The 10,438-nt window shown below is 52.9% G+C and overlaps 1 protein-coding gene across 1 annotated transcript; it reads left to right on the top strand.

Annotated features, from left to right (window-relative positions):
* The first annotated feature begins 6,410 nt into the window (after window positions 1-6,410).
* On the top strand, window positions 6,411-7,995 carry AP5S1 (adaptor related protein complex 5 subunit sigma 1). Its single transcript, XM_063309872.1, has 3 exons — window positions 6,411-6,489; window positions 6,862-7,055; window positions 7,483-7,995. Exons 2-3 carry the CDS (start codon window positions 6,886-6,888, stop codon window positions 7,907-7,909), a joined length of 597 nt encoding a protein of 198 aa, XP_063165942.1. The 5' UTR covers window positions 6,411-6,489; window positions 6,862-6,885; the 3' UTR covers window positions 7,910-7,995.
* The last annotated feature ends 2,443 nt before the right edge of the window (window positions 7,996-10,438 follow it).

Here is a 10,438-nt window from a genome sequence, read left to right as displayed (position 1 = left end):
CCTCTGGGGTTGTGTGTGTGTGTTGTGTCACGTTTGCACCAGTCCGGATTGCTTAAATGGAAGGAGATTCCACAAGATCCCGCTGTACGTACTTAGCATCGGAGGAGGACTCTTTCATTCGGGGGCAGGACAGTGGGGAGAGGCTGTTTTAATTGCATGCAGAAAGCAGATGTCCTGGGATCTCTGTAGGCATTGGGGTGAAGGACTGGGAACCCCCCAACAACTACAAGAAAAAAATAGTGCAGACCAGTTTTAAAAAATAAGAGAAAAATGCTGAGTACGGCAAGCCCATCAGCTAGCTTGGTTTCCATAATCTGGAGCTGAACCAGGTTGGAAATGGACTCTCTAAGGATGCATTTAGTACCTGTATTTTTATTTTGGCCTCCGAGACAGGACTTGGAAGACAGAGCTGGACGCCGAAGACTATTCGCCGTTTGAAAGTTACCAGTTTTAAGTTGAAAGCAAGCTTTTCTCTAAGTTAAAAGCCAGAACCGGTTTTGACTTAGAACTTTCAAACCCTTTGGCCTCTATCAGTTGAATTCAAACGGATGATCAAAACATGACAGAGGAAACCATATTTTCCTCTCTTCCCAACCACCCCCTCCCCCCTCCCCAAAACTACACAGTTTATCACTTGGAGAGGTCTGTTGAGACCAAACGCCAGATTTACAGGTTTTGTTCCAGATTTAGGGGGAGGAATGGACTTGCTTGAAAATAAAGCCAAAACCTGTATGCCTCCTTTGGGTCGTATCAGCCCAGTATTTCTCCACCTGGGCAACTTCAGAGTTGCCCAGGTGGAGAAACACTGTGTTAGCCAGTGGCTTTAAGAAGGGAACAGCAAGGTTGGTGCACAAGTTGGTTTCAGAGGGGGACCTCGTCTTGAGAGCAGAAGAGGGACCCAGTTCCCCCTCGTTTCTCTCTTTGACATGGCAAAATGCTGCTTTTGCTTTTCCTGCTTTTGTTCGCTAACAACCCTTCACTTCCACTGGGAAAGGTGTGTGTGTGATGGAAACCCCCACCCGCTGAGGAGGAGACAGAACAGCAGACGAACCACGTAGTTTCCGGGGGAAGGAAGATGCTGGGCAAGAATGAAGAAAGGCCAAGCAAGGAAGCTGCCCCGCCCGCCCTGCATCTGAAGGACTGCAGCCAGCTGGCCCCTGCCTCCATGACTTGTGCTGGGCTGGATCTGCCAGTGACACCGAAGAGCACGCTCCGCATGGTGCTCAGCCAAAAGTGGAGTCGAGCTGGCTTAAGGAAACGGAAGGGGAACTAGCAGAGTTGGCCAGGCCACTTGCAAGCGATTGCCACCCTTGGTATCAAAGAGAGGTTCACCTCCATCTGCTGAAGGGGCTGTCCCTGCAGATCTGACCTCCGACAGCCAACCGTCCGTCATTTGCCGTTGCAAAGCGAGAACAAACGGAGTCAAGCTTCTGAAACGATCGATGAAAGGGGTCCGGCTTTGGTCTCTCGCACACCACACAAGCCTCTTTTTCAGTTGCACACTCCCAGGTGGGAGCAACAGCACTTAAAACCCTGAATTTGCACAGAAGGGACTTTATTCCCGTGGATCGTTGAATTTTTTAAAGCTTTGGGTTCTTGACCTCTGGCTTAATGAACCCAAGGAGCTCTTTTCTTTTGCTCTGGGACCTGCAGGTGGGAAAGTTGGTTGAAGCACACAGGGAGGGGGTGATTTGAGGCAGAGTGGGAAAGAGGAAGAGAAGCCTGGCATTTCATTTTGGGTATGTGAGTTGGAATGCAAGTTACTGTGTACTGCACCCATCCCTGCATGGGTGCCTTTAGGTGATGTGGAATTATGGCGTGGAATTCCAGTAGGGTTAAATCATCAAAGCATTTTGTAATGATAGCATTTTGTGTTAAAAAATCTCTCTTGGAGCATGTTTCAGCTTGGCGCTACCGTTGACGTATAATGAAGAATGTGGTTCTTCATTATATGTGGTTCAAGAAAAAAGGTTTTTTTTTCTTTTTTAAGCAAGACTCACTTTCAACGTTTATCAACAAATACAAAACCACTACCTAGTACGAGGCTGATTGTCAGTCCTGTCTTTTTTCAATCCAAGTAGTAGCATGCCTGTAAAAAGTTGGAAAAGTGCCTTTGTACAGCTTATTTATGGTATGCTTGGAATCATGGGCAGAAATGTTGAAGTTCTCTAGGGGAGAGAGAGAGAAAATGCGACGTCCTTCGCTTCAACCCTGAAGCTCATTTGTGCTAAAGAGAGGGCGGGGAATTAACCTCAGTGCCGGGGCAGAGAAGGTGGCTGGAGGCATCAATCTTTGGAGTGGGAGGTGGGGGTGTCCATGAAGAGTAGAAAAGGAATCGGGTGTGGAGGGGGAAGGTACCCCATGGATGGATAATTCTGTAGTGGGAGCTGTGGAAGCCCAGATTTCTGAGTATTTGCATGACACAGTACCTGATGAACTTGTGTGAGAAATTGATCCTTGCTCTGTGTGCAGTTGAGTACTGTACAGATCTGCCTGCAGCAATCCAGGGCCTTCCAGATGTGCCATAAGGAGATCTTCCAGAATCCCCACACACCTGGAGGGCATCAGGTTGGGCACAATGGAACTAGACCCCTGATTGTTCAGCCCATGCTAGATTTGGGGGATCTCAGGAAGGTTTGACCCCATTTGTGGCAGGGGTCGAACCTCTTCCTCCACGAATCCTGCAGGTTGCGTTGCCCCCTTCCGCTCGATGCACCCCAGGAAGCCGTTCCTGCTCTTCCCTTTGGGGATGATGGAACGGAGGCCTGCCAGGGTTGCTGGGAAAATGCTGTGGGGTTATAGCGCAGCGCACGAGCGCATGCCACGTTACAAAGGATCAGGCATTATTCCTTGCACTGTGGAGGTTGCACTGAGGCGTCAGGGCCCCCATGTGGGAGGAGGCAATTGGCATGAAGGTTGCGGGTGATCTTTGGCTTCAGCTGGGAAAAGCTGCGTTCCAGCCATCACTGACCCGGCGCTGTCCACACACACCAGACTTCATTCCCCCCACACTCCAGGGACGTTGAGGGAATTGGCCCCCTGCATCTGAAGGGCACCCTGTCGGAGATGGGGGCTTGCTTGTTTCAGGGTCTGTGTGTCAGAAGCCAAACTTGATTGGGGCGGCTCAGAGGGAAAGGCCCAAGTGCTGAATCCAATTTGGCTTGAAATGTATTAGACTTTCCTTTAGGGTGGGGGTTGAGAGATTGTACTGCCAGATGTTGCTTGGGATAATTGTTCTGACACTTGCTAAATGTACTTGCCCCCCCCCCACCCCCATGAAATCCTTGTAAAAATGTCTCCTTGCTGTCTATGTTGCCTGATGCAGTCGTGTGTAATCAGAGAGTTGAATAAATTGCTAGGTCTTGGAAAGGATTGGGAATTGTGGCCTCGCTTTCTTTGCAAGGGGGAAAAGAAATAGGGTAGACGCCTCCCCCCCCCGCCCCCCCGGCCCAGTGGCAGATTTGGATTCAGCCAGTGGCAAGGGATTGTGGGGGAAACTGTAGAGCCACTTCAGGGTTCCATGACGTTTGGGAATCTCTAGATCGGGTGTTTGACCACCGTTGGTGAAAACAGGGCAGGACTTGTTCGTACTTAGACGCGAGGCCAGCAGGAAAGTTGGAAATGGGAAAGTGTTGCGGGTGGGGAAAACCACACTTCCGTAGTGCTGCCAGGAAACCCCTGTGAATGTGTCCATGAAATCCTCGGGAATTTTACTAGTGGAGCTGCCTGCCTGCTGGAGTTGTGCGGACTTCGTTGCTGGAGATTTTCAAGCCAAGGCTGGTGAGCTTTTGGGCTGGGCTGGTCTGAGGATTCCTACCTTGGGAAGGGGGGTGGACTAGACGACCTCCACGATCCCTTCTAACCCTAGGATTCCATGGGTCCTGGGTTTTTCTGGCGGTACCTTGTCTACTGTGGCTATTCTGTGACTGCCCTTTTCTAACGCCATCCCATAATTCACAGGCAAGCTTCACCTCTGAAAAGCTGCAGATGGCCTTCCAGAAAGAACACACTTCGAGGAACACCAGCCTCCTGCATTTAGAAGTGCAGCTCTCTTCTTGGCAGGGATGAGTCGCTGGGCCTGCAAGGTTTGGGATCCGCTTCCCATCTGCAAACCAACTTGTTGGGAGCGTCACCCTCCTTTTTCCTGGCAGCTGTAGGATTCCAAATGAAACCTGATCCCCAAATTAGGTTTGCTTACTCAGAAGTAACCCCTGGGAAGCTACCTTTTCTGAACCGGAGATCCACTGGGCAAGGCATGAAATCGGGGTGGGGGTTGAAGCAGTCTCTGACTTGCATTTCTGCTTAAATGTTCAACTTGAGGCTGCTCCAGGGAATTAAACAGACTCGGGGAAGGAAGACCCACCCGTGCCATCCCACCCGTTTCTAGCCCCCTCGGCACGTGTTTCCTCCACCTCTGTGGCCAAACGGCTCTTTTGCTCTTAGCTGAAGAATTCTCTGCCCGTCATGACTTGCCAGGGCAATTCAGAAGAAAGCCTGCTTCAGTCTGTCCCTGCGGTTCGGCACATGCTTTGCTCAGCTCTGCTTTGGATAGCGCCACCGTTCTCATTTTTAAATCAAACTGGGCATCGGTCTTCCCTGCAGGCCCCCACCTGCTCCCCACCCCTGGCGTTTCCCCCCATCTGCTCCATCCCCTGGGAGTTGAGGCCCACACATCTTCAAGTTGCCAGGGTTGAGGAACACTGATCTAGGCTCTGTTGGAAGATCTCTGGCAAAGGAGAGCTCATGTGGCAGCCTGTTCCACTGGCTGACAGCTCACAGAACCACGAAGTTCCTCTGACGTCTAGCCCAAACCTCCTTTGTGGCCATTTTAACTCACTGCCCCCGTCCTGCAATGTGGGGCCATAAAGAACAAGCCCACTCCCTCTTCAGATATTTAAAGACACGTTCTCTTCCTCCTCAGATCCACATTCACAACTCCCTTGCAATGTAGGGAAGGTTGAAAGACAGCAACTAAATGTAGGGAAGTCGACTATGATTTGAGGTTAAAAAAGAACCATGTGCAGGGGTTCAGCTCCTGCTTTGTGGAGGAACAAGCTCCCTCCTCCTGTTTTCCCCCCAACAGCAACCCTGTGAGGTGGGTTGGGCTGAGAGAGAGGGACTGGCCCGAGGTCACCCAGCCCGCTTTCAGGCTTAAGGCGGGATTAGAACTCGTTTGCAACATCTCACCAGCCAACTCATGCATTTCAGTCGTACAAATGCTTGATCTGATGACTGAATTAATCCATTTTCTGGGTTCACACAATAACATGAGATTATAAACTAACTGACGTGAACTGACACTAGAAGGGGGTTGGTTGAAGAACTGAAAAAGAAGTGTTTCTTGAAGTCAACGACAAGTACATAATAAAGCTCAATAGCATTGATCTACATGTGTGTGGTCGTGTGCATGTGTATATAATACAGTTTAATTTTTGCACCGCCTGTTTCCAGGGTGACTGGGCGCTCTCTTCATCCTGTGTACTGGGGATACATTTACAGCAACTATTCGCCAAAGTGTATCATGCAACAAAGAATCTTGGGCTATCAAAGATCATGGCTGGTCAGAGACAGAATGATTGCAGCTTGCATATACATGGTGAAACCCTAGAACAAGTAGATGGATCCGTGTACTTTGGTGGAAGTTTACTAACACGGGAAAATGGAGGAACGTGATAACTCCTTTCGTTCTGGGGCTCCAGATGGCCCCCCTTTCCTTCCTCCCATTTTAACCCAAGGCACCCTGTGAATGGATCATGAACGCATCAAGCCAGAGTTCTCACTCGGGCCGCAAGTGACCGCTCAAACCATCCTACCGAAGGACCAGGTTGGGGACTGTGCCCGCCCCGCAGACAATCAATCGATGTGGCCGTTACGTGTCCCGGCACATAATCGATCCAGCCGGCCCCCGAATACCCTGCCCTGAGAGAGGCACCTTTAGGGGTCTGGGGGCTTCCAGGGCTGGCGGGGAGGGGTTCACCTTGGCCCGGCGTTCCGGAGGCACTTTGCTCCTTTCCGGATTCCAGGCGCGCGCCTGGGGGAGCCGGGCAGCGCGCCCGCCCAGCCCCGGACCGAGAGCCCTCGCCTCGCACGTGCGACGGGAGGGCGGGGCTCTCGCGCCACGCCCCTCTGCGGGACAGCCAATCCGCGCCGGCCCGCCTTTGAAAATCGCGGCCGCAGCGCGCCCCGCCTCCGTTTTGCTAATTGGACAATCCCGTGGGATTCACCCCTCCCATTCGAAATAGGACCCGCCCCCTCGCCAGGCCGCGCCCCCTTCGCTAAGGCGCCCGAGGTTTTAAAACGCGTGCGCGAACGAAGACCCAGCCCCGAGGTAGAGCGGAGGGCGACGGCCTTCCGAGTCAGCTCCACTTCCGGTATGGCGCGCGGCCCGCCGGGAAGCGTAGTCTCTCGGCGCCCGGGTCCCCGCGCGGGCGACGCTCGCTCCTCCGGCCGCGGCGCGGAGGGTCCCCCGCAAGGAAGGCTCCGAACCCGGTGCGCCCCCGCCCGCCGGGGACCCCTTGCACGCCGGGGGCGGGGGGAGTTGTAATCCTGCGGGCGGGGCTGCTGGGCTCGCGGCCCTCCCTGGAGGAAGGGCAGCCGCGGAGGGGGAGGGGTTGCCCCTCCCCTCCCCTCCCCTCCCCTCCCCTTTAAAGGGAGTCCAGCAAGAGCGGAGGGGCTGCGGAGCCAAGGAGCTCTGGGGGGGCGGGAGGGGGAGCCCCCCTGCCGCCCCGTCCTCCCTCCTCTTTCTCTGCCTCACGCTTGCGCAGCTGCTCGGGGGGCAGCCTGCATCGCTCTTGGGGGCGGGAATGCTCCGGGGGGGGCAGCGGTGCCCCAGGCTGACCTCCGCCCTTCCTCCGCCCGCAGGCCGCCCGCGCCCGGCCTGCCGCCATGGTCCACGCCTTCCTGATCCTCGCCTTGGGCGGCCGTCCCGGGGAGGACGCGGCCGGGCCCTGCCGGGTGCTCTACTCCCGGGCCTTTGCGGCAGAAGGGCCGGAAGACGGCCAGGAGCAGGAGAAGGCGCGCCTGGGCCAGAAGGAGCGGATGCTGGCCGTTGCCAGGTGATGGACGCCCAGGCGGTGGATGGCTGGCTGGGGCCCGCGGGCGGGCGGGCGGGCGGATGCGCGTGGCTGCCAGGTTCCCCCAAAGTGTTACTAATCGCGTACACTTACCCTCCGTCCCCTGACTTCAGTGGAGGCATCTGATGTACAGAAGCTGGCCAGTTGTTCCCTTCCCGGCCGTTCGGCCTTCCCAGCTTTTATTCCCAGCTGGAATTAAAGGACTTTGTGTTTAGCAAGTCTTTGCGGGAACATCTATCCAAAGCGGGGTGCCTGTCTCCTGTGAGAGGTGCCCCGTAAGGAAGGAAGGAAGGAAGGAAGAGGCTTTCTTAGCCATCTCCGTGACTCTGAACAATTCTCCTCCCCACTTTCTGAAATAGCAGCTGTAAGAAACACTAAGCGTGAACCCTAACTTCCTGTCTGTCCACAGGCAGGTGGAAGCGGTGTGCAAGCTGCAGCAGACCGTCACAGGAAAGCGTCACCCGGAGCACCTGCACCAGCCACCTGAGGACATGCTCTCTTTGCAGGAGACCCCATTAGGGGTCTTCCGTCTCCCCACAGGGGACCCCTTCTCTGAGGACAAAACGGTGCTTTGGTTGGGGGTCCAGTGCCTGGCCTTTGCCCTGGTCTGTGATCCTGATGAAAATATCATGCTTGCAGAGAGCACCCTAAGACTTGTGGTGAATGCTTTGCTGGAGCATCTCAAGCTTCTAAGCTCTGGGAGCAATGTGCTCCTTAAGACGGACCGGATGGAGGTGATCCTTGGGAAGTTCCTCCCTCACGGGCAGTTGCTCTTCCTGAACGACCAGTTCGTGGTGGGGCTGGAGAGAGAGCTGAGTGCCCATCTCGGCAAATGAAAGGTCCCTTGAGGCTTCCGTTTTCCATGTTTTCCAGATAGACTAGCCAGTTCTCAGTACTTCGTCCTGTTGTTTTGTGTTGTTGTTGTTTATTCGTTTAGTCGCTTCCGACTCTTCGTGACTTCATGGACCAGCCCACGCCAGAGCTTCCTGTCGGTCGTCAACACCCCCAGCTCCCCCAGGGACGAGCCCGTCACCTCTAGAATATCATCCATCCATCTTGCCCTTGGTCGACCCCTCTTCCTTTTGCCTTCCACTCTCCCTAGCATCAGCATCTTCTCCAGGGTGTCCTGTCTTCTCATTATGTGGCCAAAGTATTTCAGTTTTGCCTTTAATATCATTCCCTCAAGTGAGCAGTCTGGCTTTATTTCCTGGAGGATGGACTGGTTGGATCTTCTTGCAGTCCAAGGCACTCTCAGAATTTTCCTCCAACACCACAGTTCAAAAGCATCAATCTTCCTTCGCTCAGCCTTCCTTATGGTCCAGCTCTCGCAGCCATATGTTACTACAGGGAACACCATTGCTTTAACTATGCGGGCCTTTGTTGTCAGTGTGATGTCTCTGCTCTTAACTATTTTATCGAGATTTGTCATTGCTCTTCTCCCAAGGATTAAGCGTCTTCTGATTTCCTGACTGCAGTCAGCATCTGCAGTAATCTTTGCACCTAGGGTTGTGGGAGAGAAGAAATTGGCAGTGCATAAAAGGTGCCCTGCCTGACCACTTTTCTAAAGAAGCCCCTGCTTTGCTTGTAAACTATTAGGAAGCTTTTTGGTCGGGCTGCTTGAATATGATCAGCATCTTCATCAATTGTCCTATCAGTTTTTCCAAGAACTTTGTAAAATATTCATTTGGGGCAAAAGTGGCTTTGTGTCCTGATCCCAAGGAATGGTCCGTTAGAGTCTGTCTCTTTGGAGGAGCAAAAAGCATGTCTCCGAAGGTCACCTAATGCTGCCTGAAAGCTGTGTCATCTGAGGGCACTTGGTGTTGAAAATCTTCTCCATTCTCTTGCTCAGGAGTAAGATATCATGTCCCGGTTTGCATGATCGTCCGACTCAGGACCATTGTTGCTGGAGCTGAACAATTTCATAGCCAACTCTGAGGTCCTGAGAGTAAACAAACTCCAGGCAGATGTTAATATCCTGTAAAAGAAAGGACCAAAGGCAAATAATAAGAGAATTAACTTTTTCCTCTTTTCTCTGGAACCTACACAAGAGAACATCAGAAAAGCTGCCTGCTCCATCTTGTAGAAATGTCAGGAGGAAAAAGTTCCCCACTAGCAATTCTGCCACATTTCTGCCCTGTGACCCAACTTGGCTGCATTGGCTTATGCTCCTCCTAACTCCTGGGGGCTCAGGCTGTTGATCAGACTGCTTTGTAGCTCTCAGCTCCTTAGGAGAATGAAGAGCCATTGTGGGGCTCAGTCAAGGATGCTTGGGAACAAGGACCATGGCCTTGGTAAAATTGTCAAACTGACCCCAACACTCTACGAGACATATCTGGCTCCAGCAGCAGTGGATGCTTGATGCTGCAGGACCTCAGAATGCAGAACAGGTTGAATCTGGTTCATGCCAGTGGAGCTGTCTCCAACCGAGATCACTGACCATCGCTTGTAGGTCCTGCCATGGGTTAACGAAAGGTATAGACTTCCTGGAGTTGAGTTCCATTTGTGGCTTTCTTACGGCAGTTGGCCCTTGCCACCTTCCTCATTTTTTTCTTTTCTCAATTCAGCCCATACCCCTGCAGTTTCCTAAATCATCTTCCCTTTGGGCGCTAACCGAGCCCGACCCTGCTTAGCTTTTGGAGATCAGCTGAGGTCAGCTAGGAGCTGCTGCTTGCTATGTGAAATGAGACAAGTCCTGGCTGCCAGAAGAGCCCCCATAATGTCTGCCCCATCAGTGAAAACGATTCTTGCTCTTGATGGAAAGATAACTGGGTAGCAGGGGTGGAGCAATGGAAGCATGGAGAAAGCACTGAATGCATCATGGAAATGGGGGTGGGGACCATTCAGAGCAAAGAGGGAGGGTCTGACCAGCTGTGCAGGTTAGGTCACCTGAGAGGGATCTAGAGTCTGTGGTGTTCAGCATTCACCGGCCTTTGTGGGTGGAGAATACTATTTCCAAGCACACATCCTAGGATCACCATGGAACGATGATTCATCTTCCAGCACGCTTTCTAAAAAGAGGCCCCCACATACTCCCTTTGGCAGAGGAGCCAAGATCTCAGTCTTCGTAATGCTGGTGGTTTTCAAGCGTTTCTGCTCTAATGCCCAAGGTTTAGGAACTGGAAGGGGTCCCTCTTTGGAAGACAGACCTTTAGGTGATATCCCAATTGGAATGTGGCCCCCCAACTCACCGGTGGCTCATCTCTGCCTGGGGCTTTATCCCAAGGTGGTTCCTGAATGCCAGTAGAAGCAGGCCATAAAAATCTGTTCCAAAAATTGGGATGGGTGTAGCCTGCGAGGGGTGCATGGTGTGCTTCCCCTCCTTGTCCCTTGGCATAATGATTAGGGTACCACCAGAGAAGGGACGT

Source organism: Candoia aspera, chromosome 8 (genome assembly GCF_035149785.1).
Source record: "Candoia aspera isolate rCanAsp1 chromosome 8, rCanAsp1.hap2, whole genome shotgun sequence".
In the NCBI taxonomy this organism is placed as follows: Eukaryota; Metazoa; Chordata; class Lepidosauria; order Squamata; family Boidae; genus Candoia; species Candoia aspera.
Note: the sequence above shows the minus strand (reverse complement) of the source record. Positions and strands in the feature narration are given on the sequence as shown.

What these genes read in the sequence shown, in the direction of transcription:
- AP5S1 (XM_063309872.1), top strand. Translation starts at nt 6,886, where the DNA reads ATGGTCCACGCCTTCCTGATCCTCGCCTTGGGCGGCCGTCCCGGGGAG. An exon ending in CGGATGCTGGCCGTTGCCAG is followed by an intron (nt 7,056 to 7,482) that starts GTGATGGACGCC and finishes GTCTGTCCACAG; the next exon opens with GCAGGTGGAAGCGGTGTGCA.